Here is a 26,314-nt window from a genome sequence, read left to right on the forward strand (position 1 = left end):
AGCCACTCTGCCTGGACCATGTTTATATCTCTAATATAGAATACAATCCATCATTAATATTAGCCATGAGAAAAAAATTAATAAAAATAAAACTAACCGTGTCATTTGCATTTGAACTCCATGAGGCTGGCAGGCCACTTGATGAGGAGCCCAGCCCACTTCAGTGCTGGAATCCTAACCTGCCTTCATTTTCTACTCATTGTTGATTGCCTGATGGCCTTCATGAGGTGAGAAATACATTGCAGTTCTCTGCAAGGGAAGAAGGGCTCTGAAAAGAAAGTCAACTGCTAGTACAAGCCAGGCGTGGTGGCTCACGCCTGTAATCCCAGCACTTCGGGAGGCCAAGGCAGGTGGATGATGAGGTCAGGAGATCAAGACCATCCTGGTGGACATGGTGAAACCGTGTCTCTACTTAAAAAATAGAAAAAATTAGCTGGGCATGGTGGCGGGCTCCTGTAGTCCCAGCTACTCAGGAGGCTGAGGCAGGAGAATAGCGTGAAACCGAGAGTCAGAGCTTGCAGTGAGCCGAGATTGTGCCACTGCACTCCAGCCTGGGTGACAGAGTGAGACTCCGTCTCAAAAAAAAAAAAAAAAAAAAAAAGTCAGCTGCTAGTACCAATGATGAAATGAGAAGGCACTCTAAGTGAGTTCTTAGACATTTCTGATGGATTAGGAACCAGATAGTGGTTTTGCCTTCCTGCATCTATTACATAAACAAATACACAACAAATGCAGTGTAGAGAAATAAGAAAAGGTGATGTATGAATTTTTTCAGCAAGTCCACCAGTCGCTGCAACTATTTCTTATCAAGTGAAAGAAACTTTCAGTGGCAGTTGAAACAGAAATAAAACCAGGGAGGACAAGTCCAGAGCCACTGAACATAGGTGAATTGTGATGCAGGGGAGAGTACGGACATTTCTGTGGCCCCACAGGTGAAGACAGCCTTCAAGTAGATAATTTTTATTGCATTTCATGGGGTGAGTGATTTGCCTTCTAGCATCTGAGCATATGGGGATTTATAGCAGTCTTAGGACATCTCTTCCAGAAATGTCACAAGTTTACTACGTTACCTATAAAAACAGAGCTGGCAGGTGATGGCACTGTAATAGTGTCTCATTTATCTCATGTGGTCTGGGAATGCGATATGCCATCTGAGCAGAATATTCTAGATAAGTGAGACAACAGAATAGTACAAAAAATAAAAAATACTATTTTAGAGTAAAATATTAAACATTTACCTGTTCCTTTTTTGAACAGAGTAAGCAGAATATGTTTTTTACGGTGCAACAGCGTACACAGATCTGTGCTATTGTGGGGATGTCCTCAAAGGCAATTTACATGGGTGAAGTGTTTTTTCTTTATATTAAATGATCATTGCTTCTCAGCCTTTTGGCTAAGATCAAGTACATTAAATGATTTCAGACGTTGATAATTAAAAGAAAGTAGTATTTTGCCCTCTCCCTTCTGTCAGGTGGTTGCCTTACACTATTTACCATTCTCAGCATTTCTGCCTGTTACGGATTTTGTTTTCCCAAATATTCTTTGTTTTCTTGTTGAACATATATTTTTTTCCATTAAAAATCCCCCCTTTCAAAATTTACCATTTTCAATATGTTGGAGATTGGAACTTCAGATAGCTGTTACTTAACAGCTGTCAAATTTCTATGGTAAGGTTAAAGGAATTCTGTAAGGGTAGGGGTGAGGGTTATCTCTGGGTACAGTGAGTTTTGCTACAGACTTTACCTTGTTCTGACTTCTTGGATGCTCTTTTCATGATCTGGATTCTTGCCTATGTGCTGAGTTATCTTTTTCTCCATATGAAAAGTGACTCCAGAGAGTAAATCCTTCAGTGGGGGTTTATTCCAGGCCCTCATTGACCAGTTAGGCTAACACAAGCGAATCACATCTTCTCTGGGTCTCATTTTGCTCATCTGTGAAATGTAAGCCTGGACAGGCAGATGCCCAAGAGCTTTTCATGTTGTCAGGTGCCAAAACAGTAGTTTAGGAAGAGACTTTAAAGTTCTAAGACAGAAGTGCCTGAAGAAGAGAGATGGCTTTGCATTGAGAATGTCCTGGGCATCTTCCCAGAGCAGAAGGATCAGATTTAAAAGGAGAAGGTGGAAGCATAGACGTGTGCATGGGCTGTGTCTGTGACAAACTGCTAGACTTTTTCAGAGGAAAGCAGTTATGGTGGTCAATACATATAACATCCACCATTTAAACCATTTTTTAGTGGACAGTTCAGTGGCATTAAGTACATTCACATTGTTGCGCATCCATCACCACCATCCATCTTCAGAGTACTTTCATCTTCTCAAACAGAAACTCTGTACGTGTTAGACAATAACTCCCCAGTCCCTGTTCCCCAGCTCCGCCAACCTCTATTCTATGCTCTGTCTCTCTGAGCTTGACTACTCTAAGTACCTCCTATCAGCGGGATCTTACAGTATTTCTCCTTTTGTGACTGGCACATTTCACTTAGCATAATGCCTGCAAGATTCATCCATGTAGCATGTATCCGAATTGCCGTGCTTTTTAAGGCAGACTGGTACTCTGTCATATGGATGGACCACATTTTGTTTATCCATTTGTTTGTTGATGGGGGTGTGTGTTGTTTTTATCTTTTGGGTTTTGTGAATAATGCTGCTGTGATCATGAGTGCATAAGTATCTGTTAGGACCCCTGTTTTTAATTCTTTGGGATATAGACCTAGAAATATATAGAATTGCTGAATCATACGGTATTTCTATGTTTAACTCTGTGAGGAAGTGCCAAACTGCGTTCCATAGTGGCTGCACCATGTTGCTTCCCGCCAGTGGTGCCCAGGATTCTGGTTTCTCCAACTGGAGAAAGTTGTCAGCAGTCCCTAACCTTTTTGGCCCCAGGGACCAGTTTTGTGGAAGACCATTCCGGAACAAGGGGAAGGTGGTGGTTTTGGGATGAAACTGTTCCATCTGAGATCATCAGGCATTATTTCGATTCTCATTAAGGAGCATACACCCTACATCCTTTACATGTGCAGTTCACGGTAGGGTGATGAGAATGTAATTCTGACACCAGGCAGAGCTCAGGCAGTCATGCTCACTCACCGGCTGCTCCCCTCCTTCTGTGCAACACAGTTCTGAACAGGCCATGGGCTGGTACCATTCTGGGGCTTAGGGACCCCTGGAATCAGTAGTTATATGTGGTCAATATAAACCAGCCTGATTGGTACCCAGATTTTGTAAAAGGCAAGAACAAGACTTACAATTAATACAGTAGGTGGGGGCCTAATTATGGAGCATCTTGAAGGCTGGACTGTGGTGTTGATGCTTTATTCTGTGGTATGGGATGCTGGCGAGAACTTTGAGCTAGGGAGATGTGGGATTTGAGTGGTACTGTGGACACATAAGGGCCAAAATATTTATGTGTGGGACCGACTGGGCCCCCGAGGCCAGGATATGGGTTGGCAGATGCTTGTTGTTATCCAGCTGGGAGACCACACCTCCATGTAGGAAGGTAGGGAAGGCAGGGATGAATGTGGAGACTGAGAATGAATGCGGGTGAAGGGGACTGTTGAGAATGAGTGTAATGTTTTGCAGGCAGAAAGTTTGAAGAGAAATTCTGCATAGGCTCAGTAGTGTGACATCTGTCACAACCTGTGTGCATGCATGTCAGTGGGGGCGGGGAATCTGAGTCAGGAGTGGTGCCTTTCTTGTCCCTTGTCAAGGTCCTCAGTTGAAGACAGGGCACAGAGAGGGGTCTGCACCTGGTTAGCTCCTGGCCTACTGAAAGAATAGACATTTGCATGAATAGACTACAGATCTCTGTCTTGGATACATGGAGATGTCCCCACCTAGTTGGGGGTCTTAGATCCTGGCCCACTGAGTAGGAAAAGACCGGCATTGAGATACTTGCATAAGAAGTAATTACACCAAACTCAAAGAAAGCTTAGCATTTATGGAAGGGAGGAAAGACATGGAGGTGCCAGGTAGGGTGTTTAAACAAGGATCTAAGCTAGCTCCAAAGTCCTGATTTTGATCTTTAATTTGCATAGTGCATGAAATGATGCTGTTCTACACAAGATGACAAGGAGGGTGTTTGTGGGGCTGCTTTGCTTTGTACTTGCCATTTGCATGCGTCAGCTTACTGGCTGAAAAACCATTCCTGCCTTGGAATACTTACCCTTCCCTCCGCACCGCTCCCGCCACCCCCAAGTTTGCTCTGTTCCTTTGTATTTCCACCAATAAAGAGCTCCAGCAGGCAAACGGATTTTTTCAGGTGTTGTCCTTCGTGTTTAAAGAAGACCAACTGAAAGTTGTTCCCTCTGTGCAGGGATGGGAATGTGTGCCTGTGGGCATGGTAGGTGGATGGCTGGGTATGGCTTTTGGTGGAGTTAGGTTGCAAGACAGTTTTAAATAACGTTTTTAAAATAGATGAAATTGTGCTATTCACAATAGCGAAGCCATAGAATCAGCCTCTATGCCCATCAGAAGTGGACTGGATAAAGAAAATGTGATATGTGTATACCATGGAATACTACACAGCCATGAAAAAAAAGAATGAAATCATGTTCTTTGGAGTAACAGGAATGCAGCTGGAGGCTATTATTCTAAGTGAATGCAGAAACTGGAAACCAAATAACACATGTTCTCACTTTTAAGTGGGAGGTAAACATTGAGTACCCATGGGCACGATGAAGGGAACATTAGACCCTAGGGCGTACCTCAGGGTGGAGAGTGGGAGGAGGGTGAGGATTGGAAAACCACCCATCGGGTACTATGCTCTATGCTGTTTACCTGGGTGACAAAATTATCTGTACACCAAACCCTTGCAACATGCAGTTTACTTGTGTAAAAAGCCTACACATGTTCCTTCTGAACCTAAAAGAAAAGTTGAAAAGAAAAAAGAAAACAGATGAAATTAAGGGATCCCGAATCAGATTGATAGGATATAATTAAAATAATTAGCTGAGTATAGAGAAACCAGCTAAAAAATGGATGTAATGACTGTTGCAAGGCATGGTATGTGGAAGACAGAAAGCAGCATAAATTGTGGTGTGTGGGGTGAGCCTGGGTGCTGTGACCTTCCTGGTGGGCAGTGTGCCATACCTGGAACCACTGACCATGGCTGGGGATCTCTGTCACCCTGGGCTGATGATGCAGGCACCTCCAAGGCAGCTGGCATTCTCTATTCGTAGGAGTTGTTATGAATAAGAATTACTACATTCTCTAGGTTCTTCATAAATACATGTCCATCTCTTGAGACAGGTTTAGGTATATTGCTATCTGTATTTTCAACTCTATGGATTTTGATTTTTAAAAGTTAATGATTCTTAACCTGCTTCCTAGAAAATGACTTCACTGGGAGAAAAAAAATCATATCTTAGCCTGCATACATTTTTATCTGTATCTTAAACTGTCAGCTGCATTTTCTGTGTTTATGACTGTGTGGAGAAGTTATGCCGCTGACATGAATAACAGAAACTCGACGAGATGCAGTCACCCACACCGGGAGACCTGTTTCAGCTGTGCAGATATGGCCTCTATGGCAAATATGGCTCCTGTGCAGATAGGCCCTCTGTGGTGAATGTGGATGCTTTGCGGATACGCCACCTGTGACAAATATGGCTGCTGTGCAGACACCATCTGTGGCGAATGTGGCCGCTGTGCAGATATGCCCTTCATGTCAAATGTGGCTGCTGGGTAGATACGCCCTACGTGGTAAATATGGCTGCTGTGTGGATAAGCCCTCCATGACAAATACGGCTGCTGTGCAGATACTATCTGTGGCGAATGTGGCTGCTGTGCAGATACACCCTCCATGGTGAATGTGGCTGCTGTGTGGATATGCCCTCCATGGCAAATGTCGTTGCTGTGAAGATATCCTGTCCATGGCAAATGCGGCTGCTGTGCAGATGCGCCCTCTGTGATTAACGTGGGTGCTGTGCAGATACACCCTCCATGGTGAATACGGCTGCTGTGTAGATATGCCCTCTGTGATGAATGTGGCTCCTGTGTGGATACGCCCTTCATGGCGAATGTGGCTCTGTGCAGATATGCCCTCCATGGTGAATGTGGCTGCTATGCAGATATGCCCTCCATGGTGAATGTGGCTCTCTGCAGATATGCCCTCCATGGTGAATGTGGCTGCTGTGCAGATATGCCCTCCATGGTGAATGTGGCTGCTGTGCAGATATGCCCTCCATGGCAAATGTGGCTGCTGTGTGGATAGGCCCTCCATGGTGAATGTGGCTACTGTGCAGATATGCCTTGCATAGCGAATATGGGTGCTGTGTGGATATGCCCTCCATGGCAAATGTGGCTGCTTTCGGACTCAGCCCCACCTCATTTGGGCCCTGAGAGTTGATGATTCACCTTGTGATCCCACACAGCATCAGAGATGGGAAAAGAGCCTGTTGCCTTAGTGAGTACTACATTCCTGAAGGAATGAACCGTCTTTGAAGGGAAACACTTAATGTTTTCAAAGAAGTCCTTTGAGCTTCCTAAGAAATGAACCTTCTTTTATTCCATAGCCTTTCCCTCCGGGACTTTGAAATCTTTTCCAACATGAGCTCAGCAAAACTCTCAGCTTGCCTGACTTTGAGGGCAGTCGAGCAGGATACCCTTTTACTCAACGCATTGGGGAAGGCTTCCAAAGGGAACTTAGTCCTTGTAATTCCTCCATGTCTGGGCCTTTAAATAGCTGTGTTCACTGCTGCGGAACTGTGGGTTTAGGTTGCAGGTGGGGCTGTGAGGACAGTAGGGAGACACGAGACTACCTTGAAAACTCACAGGACCACACTCCTCTCTGTGGCACCTCAAAGAAATCCAATCTTTGAACAGGATCAAAGAGGCTGTAAAACCAGTGCCGTAGGATGAAAAGCTCCCAGAAGGCAAAAAAAACAGAGAAGAGAACTTGGCAACATTTGCGAGGAAGACACGTACTTCCCACGAAAGAGAAGAGGGAGAGTGAGCAAGAAAAAAGGGAGGGTTTGTGAGAGACCTTGAGAAACTGTAACTGACTCTAGGCAGGAGAGAAATCTATTTCTGTACCTTTCAAACTGTATTCCATTGCCGTGTCGCTGTAACTGAAACTCCACAGTGTCACTTGTCAGGTTTTTCCCTGGAGATTGATTTCTGTAGCCAGTCAGTGACTGGGAGGTGCGTTCTTAGTTCACTGTGGGGATTAAGGAGACATGAATAGAATCCACGGTCCTGTCCTTCCCCCTCATCCTAGGCGATACATTCCAAGACAACAGTGGATGCCCAGAAGCATAGAGCGTCTTGAACCCTAGCTATTGTATGTTTCTCCCCATACATACATACCTAGTATTAAGCCCCCAGAAAGAGATTAACAACAATAACCAATAACAAAAGAGAATAATCATAACAATATACAGTAATAAAAGGTATGTAAACATGGTCTCTTTATCTCTCTCTCTCGCTCTCTGTGTCTCCCTGATTCTCTCTCACTCTCAAAATATATTGTACTTCAGGTAACTGAAACGGCAGAAAGTGATACTAGAAAATGGGGACTGCTGTGTAACCCAAAAGCTTTTCTGATTTGTTGGATTTTACATTTGTAATGTGTGTGTGTATGTGTGTGTGTTTCCTGACTGTAGAGAAAACACTCATAATATCAGAGATAGTGGAAGGAAATGGATCTTTAGGCATCAGGGAAATCATTTGATCCTTAGATTGGGAAATTCTGTCACCTAGACCCTAGGGAGGCTTGTTCTGAGAGGGGAGCTGAGATGCTGAGTTCATATCTTCAACCTGACAAGTGACAGTCTATGGAGTTTCAGCAACAGTGACATGGGATGGGAGACAGTTTGAATGGTCCCTAGACTTCTCTCCTGCTTCTCTACCTTCTCAGAGAAAGGGGAGTCGTGAGGATAGCTAACATTTATCGAGGGTTTATTGCATGCCTTGTACTGTTCTAACCTCTTTCACACAGGAAAACATTCACTCCTCACAGTAACCTGTGGGGAAAATGAGGTACAGGAGCATGAAGTAATTTTTCAAAGCAAACCTGTGGGGCCAGGATTTGAACCCAGGCAGTCTGGCTTGATAGTATGTGCTCTGATTCCCTGAGTCATGCTGTTTAGAGATAGGAAGGAAGATATGAAACTAAATATGATGTATTCATACCACTGTACTGAATATTTTATGTGTTGTCTATTTTAATGCTTCTGGAAGCTTCCAGACAGCCTCACAACCCATGTGACCAGCCCTGAGCTACTCCCAGGTGTCCCAAATAGATTACTATGGTCAGTTCATCTGAAATGGACATAATTTCTACCCCCCATACTTTTTTTTTTTTTTTTTTTTTTGAGAAGGAGTCTCGCTCTATTGCCCATACTGGAGTGAAGTGGTACAATCTTGGCTCACTCCAACCTCTGCCTCCTGAGTTCAAGCGATTCTTCTGCCTCGGCCTCCCAAGTAGCCAGGATTAGAGGCATGCAACATGACGCTCTACTAACTTTTGTATTAGTAGAGATGGGATTTCACCATATTGACCAGGCTATTCTCAGACTCCTAACGTCAGGTGATATGCCCACCTCAGCCTCTCAAAGTACTGGGATTACAGGCGTGAGCCACCGCAACCAGGCTGAAATGGCTTAATTTGTAAGACATAATTTTAATGCTTATTTTTAAAATTAAGTTTAATTATTTTAATATTCTTCAAATCATATTGCAGAAAATTTGGATACTAGAAGAAAAGAAAAAACCCATAATCCCACCCTGTATCATAGTCAGTCTTATTTTGGCCTATTTCCTAAAAATCCTTTTACAAATGCCTCTGTATCCTATGAATACAGTTTGTATCCAGCATTTCAAGCTATTTCCCATGTTTTTATGCAGTCTTCATAACTGTGATTTTAAAATTCATGCTATTTTGACTTCTTTGGGTATTTTTTAATTGGGAGCATTTTGAATTTTCGAATAATTGTTGGAGAGATTTCATCTTAAACACTTTTTAAAGGCAGTCTGTGCTAGATCTCGGTTAAAAAACACTCAGCAGCCAAGGTTAATTTTTAGAACTATCTTTCCTTGTTTTTCTCTTAATAGGGATCTACCGAACAGAAAGGGACAAAGGGACATTGTATGAGCTCACCTTCAAAGGGGACCACAAACACGAATTCAAACGGCTCGTCTTGTTTCGACCATTCGGCCCCATCATGAAAGTGAAAAATGAAAAGCTCAACATGGCCAACACGCTTATCAATGTTATCGTGCCTCTAGCAAAAAGGGTGGACAAGTTCCGGCAGTTCATGCAGAATTTCAGGTTGGTTTGTTCGCACGTGTTTATCTTCCTCCGCATGGTGTGTGTTAGAACACTGACACATTTCCCGTCATCTCCTTCATTTCCCCTGCCGAGTACAAAGCCTCCTTTCTCTTATTCAGCTCTGTTTTCTCCATGTAAAGTTTATCATTTGTATTTGCCTTTCCCTAGAGCGATTAGAAAACTGCCTTACAAGCATATTTACCTTCAGAAGTGAAAAGCAGGAAGGACTGGGTTTTCACCAGGATCTACAAAGATGACCGAATGCCTGTTATGTTCATTCTGACTTGCGGAGGGGCTCGGGTTTGGGGATAGCAGGAACCAAGACTCACAGGCAAGTCAGCAGCCTAGAGTCTTGAGGAGCAGAGAGGAGCTGGCGGTGGCAGAGCCCACGTTGACAGTGGGCAAGCTATGCAAGGTATTCTTGATTGGTTCTAGGCTGCCTTCACCTGCTGTCCTGTTCCAGTGGTGGCTGCAATGCACTGGAATAAAATCTATCTTTTATTCTAACCTGCATCATCTTAGACTTAATTGTAGAATTATACCAAGAAGGTTTCAAGCCCACATTTTTGTAGCTACTCAATGAGACTAAGCTGGGTTTCATTTTTCAGGCATGCTGATGAAGTTTTTAGATGTGTGCCTTTAAGCCCTTGATTGCGCAGTGTTGGATCTTAGAAGCTGTGATGGCTCAGATGCACATATTGGCTGAGGATAACCAGCTAAGTGATTTCGCCAGCTTGTTTTAAACATAGAAAATCCTACTGTCTAATTATAAATCTTGAAAGATCAAGCTGATTTTTTATTTCTTTTTTATGGGACGGAGTCTTACTCTGTCACCCAGGCTGGAGTGCAGTGGCACGAACTCTGCTCACTGCAACCTCCACCTCCCAGGTTCAGGCGGTTCTCCTGCCTCAGCTTCCCAAGTAGGTGGGATTACAGGTGCCCATTACCATGCCCGGCTAATTTTTGCATTTTTAGTAGAGCCTGGGTTTCGCCATTTTGGCCAGGCTAGTCTTGAACTCCTGATCTCAGGTGATCTGCTCACCTTGGCCTGTCAAAATGCTGGGATTACAGGGGTGAGCCACCGTGCCCAGCCTTGATTTTTAATCTTAGTAAATTTACATTATTAAAAGGCATAATGTTCAGTATAAGGGTGTGGTTGATACCTTTCAAAATTCTGGTTCATGAGCATACTCTTTTAATTTAAAGGGTAACCCACTTAAAACTAAGTTTTTTGAAGATCAGAATCAAATAGTCCTTAGACCTTTGAGGTCATCTGGTCTAATCTTCCCTTAATTCAGACTGTCTTTCTGACATAGGGTTCTCTAGGCAATGTGTGTGTGCACCAGGAAGCTGCGTACATTTCTAGTCAAGCTGCTGCTTTGTTGACCATCTCTGGATAGGAAGTTCTTTATTGTTTGTACCTGAAGTCAGCTTCCATGTCTCTTCTGCCTGGTGGGTCTAATTCTAGCCTCTGGAGAACTGAACAAGTCTGTTTCTTCTTAAACATCATAAGCTTTCAAGTATTTGAAGGTGGTCATCAAAACTCTCCTAGTCGTTTCTTTCCGAGGTATAGCAGTTCTCAATTCCCTTAGCTTTTTCATATTCCCTAGTTCTTACGTTTTTTTTTTATTAGCTGGAGCTTGCCTTTAGCCATGATGTAATCCACAGTAGAGTGGGCCGATTGATTGATCTTTTCCCAGTTTGTAGAATACTCCTTTGTGCATGATCACATAATTGTTTGCAGTGTTCCTCTGGCTCCAGTCCTGAAGTGAGTGTTTTTATAATTTTGGCTTCTTTCAACCTTCTTTTAGTGTTTTTGCTCTCTTTCTCTGTAGTCCTTCCCTTTTGAATGGCACAGTGCCACTGGTTGATTAAACATTACATCTCCAGAATGACTGAACCTGCGGCATTCTGAATGCAGTTGTCAGACCTGAATGTGGTTTGCATTAGGCATTAAGTGAAATCATTACTCTCAGCAGCTAGAATGCCCATTTCTAGGACTAGGTTATAGCAAGTTCCTTTGGCGAAGAAGCTATGTCTTACTGGGTTCAGGGTCCTGAGCTTTGATTCTCTGAGTCCTTGGACATGTTAGGCTTGCTAAGGTGGCGCTTACACTAAGGAAGTATGTGCTCCGTGAAAGGACAAATCCTCACTGTAGGACTCCTGGGGCGTGAAATAGCAGGATTCTCTTGGGTATATATGAACAGCTATTTCCTTAGTGTCGTGAGAATTTTAAGCAATTAACAATAGTAGTAAAACAGGAAGGGAAGTTTCGTTGAGAAGAGTCGAATGAGTAGCTTACAAGCCTCAAAACGGAGTGGATGAAATGAAACGTGATTTCTGTTAATGTTTTAAAAGAACACAAAAATCCTAGGGCAGTTTGCCTTGAGCTGATTCATCTCAGCTCACCATATGGACTTTTACTATTTGGATGTCCCTTGCTTGTGGAGGTAGGAAGGGATGGGTGACAGAATACTTGTGACCTGGAGAGGATATTTTGAGAGCCTTTTGCATGTGCTAGACATACTACCCAGGTGCGAGGGATCAGAAGATACATTCAAGATGCGGTGCCTACTTTCACGAATAGCAGAAGCTGCAAATACAGAGCCAGGCACTGTGGCAGATATATAGACAGGGGACAGTGGGACACAAAGAGAATCTGCGCAGGACAGCTGACACTGGAGCAGGAGGCTGAGTAGGGAGTTTATGTCGCAGTCAAGGCATTTCTGAGAGTGTTGAGGTCTCTGAAAAACTGGGATGCGAGAGGGTAAATACCTGTGAGTATTTAATTCTTCACAAGACCTTATTAAAGCCGGCATTTCAAACCCAAAGAAGGGGTTATTCAGGGCATGGTGTCAGGACAACTAGCCAAACATAGCAGAAAAAAATGTGATTCTTATTTCACACCAAAAAAGCAAAGTAAACTCCAATTAAATATTTAAATGCAGTTAGCATGACCATAAAATTACTGGGAGAAAATATAAAGGGCTACTTAATAAATATTTGATGTTGTCTTTATAAAGTCCTTTTCATCCCCAGACTGGAGACTGTGAACTGTGGCTGACACTGAGGATGACACTGGAAGCAATTTGTATTTCCTTTTTTTCCTCTGTTTTCTAAATATTTATATAGCTACCATATGTTTTATGTTTTGTTTAAAGATTCAGTGAAAGATTATTTTTGGCTTTTATAATTTAAACATGACTTTTTAGTTTGTAAAAGGTAATACTTGGCCATTATAAGATGTTTAAGCAGTGTAGAACAGCACAAGGAATAAATTATTTAAAAAGTCACTTCAGGTCTCACCTCACAGAATTAACCCTTATTAACATTAGTTGAACATCATTCTGGGCAATTTTCTTTGCATGTCTGCAGATAGAAGAATTGCTTGCCAGCTGGGAATAAGTCAGTGCAACATGAGATATACATTCTATTTCTACTTATAGAATTAAAATGTATCTTGCTTAAATTCATAGAAGAAAACTGGAAGTATAATAAAGGATTTGCTGAACTTTAAGAAAATGTGTCTTCACTGTAAGAGACAGTAGTTCCCAAGAGATCCCGCTGAAGTTAAAAAGTAATTTTTGCAAAACAAAAAATGGTTGGAAATATTATTTTTTTAACTACATTTTGTAACTTTTTGATTGAAACATTGCAGTACAAAAGGAAATCAGCACAGCTACACTTTCTGCCTTCTGTGTCTCATCTTCTGAATTTTGTTAGCAATCATTTATTTATTTATTTTGAGACAGAGTCTCACTGTCACCCAGGCTGGAGTGCAGTGGCACAACCTTAGCTCACCACAGCCTCCGCCTCCCCGGTTCAAGCGATTCTCCTGCCTCAGCCTCCCGAGTAGCTGGGATTACAGGCGTATACCAACAGATCTGGCTAATTTTTGTATTTTTAGTAGAGACTGGGTTTCACCATGTTGGTCAGGCTGATCTGAAACTCCTGACCTCAAGTGATCTGCCCACCTCGGCCTCCCAAAGTGCTGGGATTACAGGCGTGAGCCATGTGCCTGGCTGCAATCTATTACTTTGACCTTGACTGGGTTACAATCTTTACATTCCACTTTATCACTACAGTGTCTACAGTTCTGGATTTAAGTGGATTTAGTGTATTCATCAGCAGTCCTTTTCCAATAGCTTTCCATTCCTGAGTTCTTAGTTGTCTATATTGTATGGTCAAGAAAATTTTTCAAGAAAGGTCACAAATGTTTGAGAATGGAGTATCTACTTGTTGTCATCGTGGACAGAGAGCTTAGCTGGGCTTAAAATTCATGGGACACACTGTCCTTCCTCAGGACTTTGTAGATATTCTGACATTAAATGATCTGGTGAAGTGTAAGAGCACTTTATTTTGTCTCTCTCGTAAACGGCTTTTGCCAGAATGCCTGAAGAATTCCTTCATTAGTCTTTAATCAAATTTACTTAATCAGGTTATGTCTCTTCTCAGCTTCTGTTGTTCCCTCCCTTCCTCCCTACCTTCCTTCCTTCCTCCCTTCCTTCTTTCTCATGGAGGAGTCTCACTCTGTTACCCAGGCTGGAGTGCAGTGGCACAATCTTGGCTCACTGCAACCTCTGCTTCCCAGGTTCAAGCGCTTCTCGTACCTCAGCCTCCCGAGTAGCTGGGACTACAGATGCATGACACCATGCCCAGCTGCTTTTGGTACTTTTAGTAGAGGTTGGGTTTCACCATGTTTGCCAGGCTGGTCTTGAACTCCTGACCTCAGGGGATCTGCCCACCTTGGCCTCCCAAAATTCTGGGATTATAAGTGTGAGCCACCACACCTGGCCAATGTCTGTTGTTCTTTAGCTGATTTTTCTGTAGTACAGTTTCCTATTTTGCTTTGTGGGTTCTTTCAGGGAAATTTTTGGATGCTTTATTTTTGAGTTCTGTTTGCTTCGTTTATTGGATTCTCTGTTTCATGGATGCAATTATATATTTTACAGGTCTTCTCCATTTATTAGCATCTCTGTTTTTTTAATGCCCTTAGTCTTTTATCTGCTTTTACTTAAACCTTTATTGTGTCAGTAATTTGATTTTCTGACATATGTATTCTGTACCTTCCTATTTCTAATGTATTACTTCTGTGCATTTTGGCTGTTGATTTATTTTCTGAGCACACAGTATGCCTGCTAATGTTATTCTGTTGTTTTTATTGTTTTCTCTTTGGACTTTTTAAAAATTAAATTCATATTTTTGTTAATAAAGTGTGAAACATTTCTAAGAAATTTTCTTCTTTTTGAGTTACCTTTTCTTTCAGACCCATTTTTTTCTTTCGCTTTACATGCTATTTCTTAATTTTTCCTTTTAATTTTGTTCTGATTCTTGGGATGTGGTTGCTATGATTTCTTTTTTATCTTTTCTCATCACGTGCAGGGGACTACCCAGCCTTCTGTTTGCTCGAGCATAGTATGGGTGGATTCTCCTTGGCTCTCTCCTCATCTTGACTGAGAGTTGTTGTGCATATTTTGAGGACAGGGTATTTCTCTGTTTAGTTTATTTGTAGTGTGAAAGCTGGGTGGAGGAGAGGAAGAACCTTCAGGGGCTTTGTGCAGCCTTTGCTGAAGTTCCCTGTTCTCGTGGCTCTTCGGAACCCTGGGATGGATATGTGAGTTTTGCCAGGCTCACTTGGTGTAGGAGGAATTAATTGTTTTCCCAAGGGGTGGATGTGTCATATTTGGCCCTCATAATGGCCTTCATATAAGGGCTGAGGCCTGGGACATCACAAAGAGTCAGCCCCAGTTACTCACGTCTCCAGCTGACTTGCTCGTCTTCAGCATCTCTTTCCACGCCTACCAGCCAAAAAGAGGAAAAAGGAAGTTTTGGCTCTGTTTCTAACGCTTCTGTGGGATGTGGGGGAGATGCATACATGTCATCGGCTCTCAGTATTTCTCATCCCTTCTCCTCTAACTCTTCAGATAAAAGATCTTCACTAAAAGTGATTAGCTTTTTTTCCTTTGCTTATGTCAAATCTCCCCTTCCCTGCTTTTTTTTTTTTCAGGGGTTCACAAGTAATTGGGACGGAATTACCTTCCCTCTCCACTTTCATTAAAATTTGTAGAAATACCAAAATAGCCTGCTGTGTTTCTTCCTGCTGCTGGTGCCAAGGTCCTAGGTGGAAGCCAAGGTCTCTTGTGTCTTCCATAGGTCCCCCAGGCTGCCTTCTCACACCTGAATCTGTGTCTTCTCTGTTTTCTCACCAATGAGCTTCCCTTCTGGAGGTGGTAAGTGGGGCCAGGAGCCACAGGAAGCTAATGTAGAACCTTCCATTTCTTTCCTTGGCCTCCACTCTGTTGAAGTTGACAGCAGAAGATTATGTCTCCCTCATTGGTCATTTTTTGGTGGCAAAATTGTTGCCATTTTCAACTATTTTTGGCACACAGTTTGCAATGATTGCTATTTGAGATGAATGTATTTAAAGCATTATCCTTCCCATGCATCACCTTTAAAATATCAACACCCTTTGCTCTCATACAGTTGGTTGAGGAATCTTTTATGTGTTGCTTCATGTATCTCAGCTTTAGTATCTTCTGTAAAAGGAAAGTCTTGGTCTAGATGGGCCCTATCCCCTTGCAGTTGTATGCGGATTATTATCAGTAGTAGGTTTTTCCACATCAGCATCAATTTGGTAATTATTTACCTAGAAAAGACTTGCATGGCTTCAACTTATAATAAATATGTCTTCTTGGACAGAAGGAAGAGGTGTGGAGCCTGGAATTCCCAAGAAAGAGCAGCCCTGGTCATGAGGCACAAAGCAGTCCTGGGGAAGGCTAGGTCTGCAGAAAGCAGCTCACCCGGGGTAGTGGCCAGGCACGGGTATAATCTGGAAGGAAGCAAAGGGCACATCTTTGTGCTCTAGAACTGTGCTTGGGGTGGTCCCTGAGAACAAAATTTATTCCTGGGTGCACAGAGTGTGTGGACTAAGTTATTTATTGTCATTATTATTTCTTCTCCTTATAGTCATCTCAACTACTCTCAAAAATTATTTGTGTTTTAAAAAATACAAGTTTAATAAAACCATTTTTATAAAGTTCAATGAACAAGGACTCAATAACAATATGGGAAGAGGGACAGGTCCACCTAGAAATTGAGACTAATAGAAAGTTGGAACTTGTCAAAAACACTAGGTTTCAGGACGTCCCAGCAGGCAAGGAGAAAGGGGTAAAACAAAGGCCAGAGTCCTCCAGCTGTTCATGTTTAATGAAGAGAAGTCTGTCGTCCACTGGGTGAGATGAGCTTTCTCCTAGCACCCAGACCCTAAGGGCCTTCATTTAAGAGGCACTGAGCCACCAAATAAATGATATTCCTCACATTTACAAGAAATCATGATGCTAAAGCTTGATGCTAAAGCTTGAGTATTGTCATCTCTGAGTAAGAATAAAAGCCCCACTGCACCCCTCGATAGCAATAAAGACTGCTCTGTTCTTGGTGCTATGGGGCTATGTATGTGCTGTGTGAGTCCATTTTCTTGTTTTTTTTTTTTTTTGAGACACGGCCTCTAAAAAAGCTCAGTAGCCCAAGCTGGTGTGCAGTGGTGTGATCATGGCTCACTGCAGCCTCAAACTCCTGGGCTCCAGTGATCCTCTCACCTCAGTCTCCTGAGTAGCTGGGACTACAGGTGCATGCCACCACATCCAGCCAGATTTTTAGTGAGACAAAGTCTTGCTCTGTTGCCCAGGCTGGTTTCAAACTCCTGACCTCATGCGATCGTCTGTAAAGATCACTTTACAGCCTGCCTCAGCCTCCCAAAGTGTTGGGATTACAGGTGTGAGCCACTGTACCTGCAAATGACTTCATTTTTGTTTGTGGAAATCAAATATCTGGAACTGTGGCAGGCTCCTTCTCTCCTGCTGTCATTGTCCTGGCTGATGTGGGACCCTCACAGGCTTCATGTGCAGTTTCTTCTCTCCTGAATGCCCCACCCACCTCTCTTGGGTCTCTGCAGACTCTACCTGTGGCTGGGAAGAGAGGGAGCTTACCAGGGAAAGCGTGCTTTAAATGTAGCTCCTGCTGTTTTTCTGTTTCCTTTTTGTCCAGTTGCATATTGGCTTAAACCTACTTACTCTTCCTCCTCTTCTCATTCTCTTCCTCCTTCTCCTTCTCCTCGTCTTCCTCCTCCCCCTCCCCCTCCCTCTCTCCGTCCCCCTCCCCCTCCCTTTCCCCTTCCCCCTCCCCCTCCCTTTCCCCTTCCCTCTCCCCCTCCCTTTCCCCTTCCCTCTCTCTCCCTCGATCCATCCCCTCCCCTCCTTCCCCCCCCTTCCCCCCCCCCGTGGTCCCTCCCCTCCCTCCTCTCCACCTCCCTTTTTTCTTTCCTCCTTCCCCTTTCCTCCTCCTTTCCTCCTTTTATCCTTCTTCCATTCTTCTTTTTCCTTCTCCTTTCCTCCTTTCTCCTTTCCTCCTTTCCTCCCCTCCCTTTGTCCTTTCCTCCATCTCCCCTTCTCTCTCCTCCCCCTTCCTCCCCTCCTCCTCCTCCTCTCCTCCTCCTCCCCTTCCCTTCCCCTCCTCTTCCCCCTCCTCCTTCCTCCCTCCTTTCCTCCTCTTCCCCTTCCTCCTCTCCTTCTCCTTCCTCCCCCTCCTCTCTCTCTTTCTTCTTTCTTCTTCCACCCCATTTTGCCTTTGAAACTATTCTCAAATTTGGTTTTTGGCTGCTTTGTTTCTCTTACCTTCCATATTGTAGATTTTAAGCCAGCTGGTTACTTCATTGTCTATTTTGTTTGTGATAGCAGGAAGAACCTCGTAATAACAAAGCTATAGATTTTCTTTGGTCTTTATCTCTGAGCCTCTCTGAGGGGAAAAAGGCAGAATTTTTATGGAAAATATTCTTCACTTTGCTTTAAAAAAAAATTTCTCAATTCCAAGTTTACTTGATTTTTTATTTTGACTGCTTCCAGCTGGACTGAGAACGCTTTTTCGTGCTGCTATATTCCCCCTCAGACTTGACTGGTGATTTTTGTCTTAATGTTCTCTTTCTAACATTTATGATATTTTAATACAGTATCAAGGAAATTTTGTACTTGAATTTTCTTTAGCAATTCTCTTTTATTCATTTTTTGGCCTAGAACATTAAGATGGTTCTGAAAATTTCAGGAAAATTATTTTAAAGCAGTATGTATAGATTCTCGGAAATTGAAATGAGCCTGGAATGTTTTAGCGAGGCTGGTATATGTGATAGAAAGGCCTCCGGTCATCAAATGTTGGATCATGATAGAGATTCCCAGTTTCTTTGTGTTCCCCAACAGGAAAATGATATATTTTGCATAGTCTAGTCCTCCTGCCTTCCCTAAGCCCCTCTACCTCTCCCCTAGGCCATTTCACTATTTGTACACCAGAGCTGCACCAAGAAAGTTGGATGGCTAATGTGTTTGAGAGATGCTAATCTATATCATTCATTGTATTTGGGTAAAGGTTTCTCTTTGGAGACTTAATAGAAGTTGGTTTTGATTTCACCTGAGCCGGAGGTTATGTAGCAACATCCATCCAAGAGTAAAAAATGACCAAATGGAAAATGATCTCATTTTCTGTTTTGAAATGAACAGTCAGGAAAATAGGTCCCAATTGCTTGATTACTCATTTCTTAACACTGATTGGACTACTCAAATAAGGGAATAGAATAATTATATATTAATAAATTTGTCTTGACACTGGGGAGGGGAGATGCCCCTTAAACCAAAGGAAGAATACTGATTTTAAAGCCAGATTTTACTTAGCCCCACTAACTCTGTTCCTTATTTCCAATTTCTTTGTGCCAAGGAATTTCTTCTTGTAACCACAGAAGACTACAGATAGAGTTTGGGAGCATCAGGTCTTTTACATGTCATTTCATTTGCATGGGACACTACTTAAAGCCTAAATAGATATTCATCACGTATCTGACCATTTGAGTAGAAAATTGACTTGGAAAGAATAGTGATGTGATTTCCTTGCATCTGTGCCTTTCTCAGCTGTGAAAGCCCTGCCTCTGCCCTTGTTCATGTGCGTGGTGGCTACTCACCTATCAAGGCTCAGCTTGGATCCCCCTCGTCCTCAGTCCCCCTTTCCCTGGCACCCAGTGGAAATAACCTTGCTCTCCTCTCAGCCTTTTAGCTCATTTTGCCACTGTTACTGTGGTTATTCCATCCTGCATTATATTATGGCTCTTTAGTTGTCTGTCGCTTCCAAAAAACTATAAAGTTCCTGCAATAGGGAGGGCGACCAGTTGTCCCAATTTGCTTGGGACTGAGAAATTTTCCAGGATATAGGATTTTCATTGCTAAAATCTGGAAAATCGCAGGAAAGCCTGGTTGATTGGTTCTACTACAAAGACCATACATGGTCATCCTTTGTAACTCTTTCTCCAATGAGTATAATTCATTGCACATAAAGGTGCCCAGTAAGTGTTGATTATTCAATCCACGATTCCGTAGACTACATAATATGAGGTATAAAGATAGGTATCCTTAACTGCAAGAAACGCAATTTTTCCCCCTCTCTCCCCCCTACTCTGGCAAGATCTCCAACCTTCTCTGGCCTTTTCAGTCTTTCTAGGTATCCTCGGTGATAACTCACACATGTGCAGATGTTAAGTTCAACCCCCACTGGCTGCACAAGTATCAGTTGTATGAAGCAAACCCATGCTTCTGACAACAGCCAGAGGGGCTATCACTCCCAAATGGCATGTGGCTGCTGCTGCTGCCGTACCCACCACCAGCATCTCTATCACACTAACACCATTACCTTCCCCAAAAGTCCTGGCTTGAGCTCCCAGTATCCTCATAGTTTCTTTTGCTGTAAAGAAAGCCATCACATTTTTTGTAGCTGTGTCTCTCTAGGACTCACAGGTGAGTCCACAAGAGCTGGCGGGAGAACAGGACCCACCCCAGGGGTGTGCATCACTTTGACAACCACACTGCCCCTCTGACAAGTCAGTTGTTATTACTGAGCTTATTTCTTCCTCAAGGCAGTGATCAAGAATCGAGGCGATTTTGTTACACCCACCTCCCCTTGCCCTGGGACGGCTGGCAAAGTCTAGAGACCTGTTTGGTTGTCACATCTGGGATAGGTGGGTGCTTCACGGATGCTGCCACACATCCTACTGTGCACATCACAGCGCCTCCCACAATAAAGAGTTAGAGGGTCTAAACTGTTAGCAGTGCAGAGGTTGAAAAAGGCTCCCTTAGGATGAGTTATCACCCTAAGTGTACAACCCCTCCTCAAATCAGGCCTCGGATCAGCCTGTCACCAGTCCATCAGATCTGCCCATTCTATCTGGCTGGTTCCCATCAGAAACTCAGGTTGAACAATCCTTCCCCACAGTCCTTTAACGTTTGGAGTTTTCTTGTGGCTTTTCCCTTCTGCCTGGCCATACCAGTCCCCCAGCTTTGTACTGGGGTCCTAGACATTGAGTTCAAAGCTGTCACACTTAACAGATGCGTCCCTCATGCGGCTCACGTGACCTGGGGAGCTGACTACCAGGCAGGTGCTTAGGAAGCCTGGCTTTCGTGCCTTGCTGCCTCCATAGCTCGGTCAGGTCATTGGAACTCCTTCCGTCACCTGTACGCTAAGGCTACGAACAATGGCCACATACCTCCCTCCACAGGGCAGGCGTGCAGATTAATAACAGAACTCAAAGGCCATGAAGGGCTTTTGGCCTCTTGGGAAATAGAAATATAGGTATCTAAGTGATTGTGATACATGTTTTGTGATAGGAAATACATCTTAATTAGCCTCTGTACTCTCCGTACTCTCTTCTTACAATATCTGGGTGAAGAACTGGTTTATGGGTTTATTTTTTTTGTTGTTTTAAGAAAAAACATCCTAAAAAGAGTCTTTTTGGAATAGAAACAGAATATCCAGGCCGGGCATGGCAGCTCACGCCTTTAATCCCAGCACTTTGGGAGGCCAAGGCGAGTGGATCACCCGAGGTCAGGAGTTCGAGACCAGCCTAGCCAACATGGTGAAACCCTGTCTCCACTGAAAATACAAAAATTAGCCGGGCATGATGGCACACACCTGTGGTCCCAGCTACTCCGGAGGCTAGGGTGGGAGGATCACTTGAACCTGGGAGGTTGATGCTGTGGTGAGCCAAGATGGCACCTTTGCCTGGGTGAGAGAGCGAGACCCTGTCTCAATAAATGAATGAATGAATGAATGAATTTTCAGGCTTCCAGGTTCAGGCAGGAGAATGACCCAGTGGGAATGGGGAGCTCATGCACAGAGACCGTGAGAAAATGATGAGCTCCCTGGAGGGACCTGAGGAAGTTGGAGTTCCCTGAGATTCATGGCAAAGGCTTTGTAGACAGTGTTACCAAGGTGTTTATAGAGAAGTGCTATGAGAGGCATGTAAGTCAGCCCAAGGGACCTAGGTACCATGTGTCCAGGTATGAATAACAGTGCAAAGCCAGGAGTTTCAATACACAACGAATACGATTTTCCTCCTTACTCATGCATTTTACTTACTTACTTACTTACTTACTTACTTATTTATTTATTTATTTATTTATTTATTTATTTATTTATTTATTTATTTTGAGATTGAGTCTCACTCTGCCACCCAGGCTGGAGTGCACTGGCACCATCTTAGCTCACTGTAACCTCTGTCTCCCAGGTTCGAGTGATTCTCCTCCCTCAGCCTCCCAAATAGCTGGTATTACAGGCCTGCACCACCAGGACTGACTAATTTTTGTATTTTTAATAGACACGGGTTTCACCATGTTGGCCAGGGTGGTCTTGAACTCCTGACCTCAAGTGATCCTCCTGCCTCGGCCTTTCAAAGTGCTGAAATTATAGGCATGAGCCACCATGCCCAGCCTACTTTACTTTTTAGACTTTTGCCTCCAAACCAAAAACATATGGACATATTCACTCACATACACACTCTTTCTTACACACACACCTTTCCAGTGGATGGAGTTTACTCAGAATTGTTTAGAGGAAAACAAAGATCATTCTGCCAGCCAGCCATGGTTTTTCATGGTATGAGACTCTTATTCTTGTAAAGCACTTGTTAGTTATATTACAGATAGTTCCAGTTTTGCACATGGAGAACTCAAGGGCAGACAGGTCTTACTAATTTCTTAAGATCCACTGGTAGAGTGTCTGGTCCATGATATGTTGTCACCAAGTGTTTGTTGAATGAATGAAGGAAAAGAGTACATGAATGAATGCAATGGAACCTTGACGGTAGACCTCACAACAAATTCTACTTTGCCTTTTTTAAGACGCCTCACCTAGTCACAGAGAGTAAAGGTCCAATGCATCTGTCTTATTGCTTAAAAAGAGGAAGTTCTTTGAATGGATTTAAAAATACCAGAGAGGGAGACAGCAAAGATGTTATTAGAAAAATGAGAATGCTTTTTCTTCAGACGTAGCGGGTGACCCTCTTCTGATTCTAGGATGGATTTTTCCCACTGCATGCACGAATTTCAAGCAATTTTTCTGGCACTTGGCCCTGTGTGTACGCTTTTATTCTACCCTGGCAGAGGAAGTTAAGACATTGTCTGGGAAGTTTGCGAAAGGGATCTTTTATGTACAGAGGATTTCATTGTTGATTGGTGATGATTCAGTCTGCAGGAACTGTGGCTAAGTGGGAGCCCTTGGTTTTGAAACATGTCGTTATATCCTAGGCCTCTGTTCCCTGTCCTTTGTCTGCTTTTAAACCTCTGCTGTTGCTCTGGGTTCCTGAGGTAGCTCTTTCTTCCACTAGAAAGAGACAGAATGCTCAGAACCAAACCTGTGACCAGAGTGAGCCCTGTATATGTCTTGCCTGGGTCAGTATCATCTTCCCTATTTCTTCCATCTGGAATTCTCTTCTTTCTTACCTCTGCCTTTCTAAACCCTATCCCTCTTTCACTGATCCCAGCCATTCCACCCCACAGCATTTGCTGTACTTTCTCAATTCCATGTTCTTTATATAAATGCAATGAGATGTCTGATGGTTTTAGTTGAGCCCATTTGATTTCCTAAGTAAGCATTAGGAGGGCAAGAACCGTGTCTTCCATTGCTGTGAATTTCTCCCAGCAACCCCGGGAAGGTGGTCATTTCTTTTAGGTGTCATCATTAAAAGCATTGAACAAACTGGCCTCTGCATTTAGAGCTCAAGGATCTTTAGAAATTATGATGTGGATTATTGTTTGGGGGTTACGGTAAGTAGCCAACACTGAGATAAAAGAAAACAAATGGAAGGACATGTAAAATATCAATATCACAAAATATCCTACCAGTAGAACCTTTCCACTAACTTGTTTCCAGAAACTCAGGTTAAAATTACACACATACACTTATGCAGTTGGCCCACTGTATCCAAGGGTTCCACACCCTCCGATTCAAGCAATCAAGGACTGGAAATATTCTAAAAAACAAAGCAAGAGTGGTTGCATCTGTACTGAATATGCACAGACTTTTTTTTTCCTTGTCATTATTCCCTGGATGATACAGAACAAAAACACTTTACACAGCATTTACATTGTGTTGGGTGTTAAAAGTAATCTGGAAATGATTTAAAGTCCACAAGAGGATGTATGTAGGTTATATCCAAATACCACACCATGTTATATAAGACAGGGGGCCCCAACTCCTGGGCCACACACCAATACTGGTCTGTGGCCTGTTAGGAACTAGGCCACACAGCAGGAGGTGAGTAGCTGGTGAGTGAACATTACCACCTGAGTGCTACCTCTTGTCAGATCAGCTGTAACATTAGATTCTCATAGCAGCATGAACCTTATTGTGAACCGCAGATGTAAGGGATCTAGGTTGTGTGCTCCTTATGAGACTCTAATGCTTGATGATCTGAGATGGAACAGTTTCATACTGAAACCATACCCCCACTTCCACCCTCACCCCCAGTGTGGAAAAATTGTCTTCCATGAAACCGGTCCCCTGTTGCCACAAAGTTTGGGGACTGCTGATATATAAGGGGCATGAACATCTGGATTTTGTTATCCCCAGGGGGTTTCTGGAATCAGTCCCTCATGGATACTAATATGGTTAATTATATCCCTACCCAAATCTCAGCTTGAATTGTAATCCCCATGTGTCAAGGGCAGGGCCAGGTGGAGATCATTGAATCACGAGTGCAGTTTCTGTCATACTGTTCTTGTGGTAGTGAATAAGTCTCACAAGATCTGATGGTTTTATAAGTGGGAGTCCCCCTGCACAAGCTCTCTTGCCTGCCACCATGTAAGATGTGCCTTTTATCCTCCTTTGCCTTCTGCCATGATTGTGAGACCTCCCGATCCATGGGGAACTGTGAGTCCATTAAACCTCTTTCCTTTATAAATAACCCAGTCTTGGGTATGTCTTTGTTAGCAGCATGAGAACAGACTGATACAGATACTGAGGGGAAACTGTACACGTATATACATAATATATACATGTATGTGTACATAAACAGTGATTTACGCACATGCATATATTTACATATCTACACATACATACATTTACATGCATATATGCACACATTTACACATACACACCTGCATTTACATACATACACATATACATAAATGAACTAAACCCTCAGCAGAGGACCTTCCCAGATTAGCTAGTGCTTTCACTTGAGAGGACAGGACATGGGCAAAACACAAATAGCTAATGTGGGAAAGCAGGTCCGGACCAGGCCAGAGCTAGAGATCTGGCCCCAGGAGGGTATGGCCGAATGGTGGTTTTGTCAGAAAGCTGGAACATGAGGTGCTCGGTGCCTGGGATCATTAGAGTCACAGAGAGAAGAAATGGGGACATGGTGAAGGTGATGATATCCGCTTGGGAAGGGTGAACTTCAGTGACTGTTCTGCCTTGCCATTTCCTCAGATAGTCATAACATTGGGTGCTTCCAAGGCACTCTAGAGTCCTAAACAAGAGAATGACTTTGACCTTTGCTCATTCGGTCTTTAAGACTCTGTGATTGGCCCACACAAGAAAAAAGAGTCATGGGCAAGGATTCTAGTCTCATCTTCTCTGGACTTTAGCTTTCTCATCTTTGGTACTTCATAGCCTTTTTATGGGGTAAGAACCAGCGACCCATTTCCATGACGCTGTCTGGACCCGGTGGGCTAGGCCTGTGGCAGATTGGAGCTGAGGTGCCTTGCATCTGAGTTTTGATTTACTGCATATTTAAATTTCCTTGTTGTCCCAATAAGATAAATACAAATACAGATAGTTGGAATGGCCAACCAGAAAGGTCCTGGATTCCCATCTCGGCTCTCCTGGAAGTTTACCGAGTTTTCTTCAAGACCCTTTTGCACTTTACGAAAAGGTATTGGTTTGTGCTGTGCCTGTCAATGTGAAAACAGGCACCAGACATGCATGTGTTTTGTTTTCCAGGGACATGTGCATTGAGCAAGATGGGAGAGTCCATCTCACTGTTGTTTACTTTGGGAAAGAAGAAATAAATGAAGTCAAAGGAATACTTGAAAACACTTCCAAGTGAGTACAGTATGGAGCCGTCATAAGGAGTCCTGGTAACTAAACTCAGAAGCACACATCCAAGGCTGAAACTTCTGCTTAGTTTTGTTTTCCTTTACACTGTGGGTTAAATGGGGTGGATTGATTGCTTGCTGTGTGCAGGCAAAAGTCTGCCCTCCTCTTCCCCAGGAGACTACCCTGTCTGACACTGGTTTTCAGTGTGCATGGGTGATGACTTTGACACTGGAGATAAACTGCACACAGCAAGGGGGAGGGGAGTGGGGGCTTCTTTGAGCTTTCATATAACTGGATGTCATCATTTTTAGCACCATAGATGCGGGGACTTCATGTTGTAGAGTAGGAATTAGGGAGAGCACAGCTGTGCAGTGAGCTCCATCTCAGCCACAACTTCAGAGGCTAAGAGTGAAGTCTATGCTCAGATCTCATCCACTTAGCAAACAGTCTCACCCTTTGGGCTTTGATTCGTTAAGTATTTTGAGACATTCAGGGGAAACCAGAAGTGGTGGCCAAGGCAGGATCCTTGATCAAACTTACTCAGTTGAATACAAATGATTTAACCAAAAACTTGAGGCCTCCAGTTGTACATTTATACCTAGGTGATCAATTGCATGGGGCATAAATGTATTCAAAAGCAGCA

At 43.3% G+C, this 26,314-nt stretch overlaps 1 protein-coding gene across 9 annotated transcripts in view; it reads left to right on the forward strand.

Annotated features, from left to right (window-relative positions):
- The window catches only part of CSGALNACT1 (chondroitin sulfate N-acetylgalactosaminyltransferase 1), a 352,092-nt gene that overhangs the window by 290,623 nt on the left and 35,155 nt on the right, over nucleotides 1-26,314 (forward strand). For all 9 annotated transcript variants that reach the window (XM_032162332.2, XM_058441982.1, XM_058441981.1 and 6 more), the window contains 2 exons: nucleotides 9,054-9,270; nucleotides 25,576-25,677. In XM_032162332.2, the coding sequence (XP_032018223.1) occupies nucleotides 9,054-9,270; nucleotides 25,576-25,677 (319 nt within the window). The remainder of the gene's footprint in view (nucleotides 1-9,053; nucleotides 9,271-25,575; nucleotides 25,678-26,314) is intronic.

This window comes from Hylobates moloch, unplaced genomic scaffold (assembly GCF_009828535.3).
Source record: "Hylobates moloch isolate HMO894 unplaced genomic scaffold, HMol_V3 SCAFFOLD_8, whole genome shotgun sequence".
NCBI classification, from domain to species: Eukaryota; Metazoa; Chordata; class Mammalia; order Primates; family Hylobatidae; genus Hylobates; species Hylobates moloch.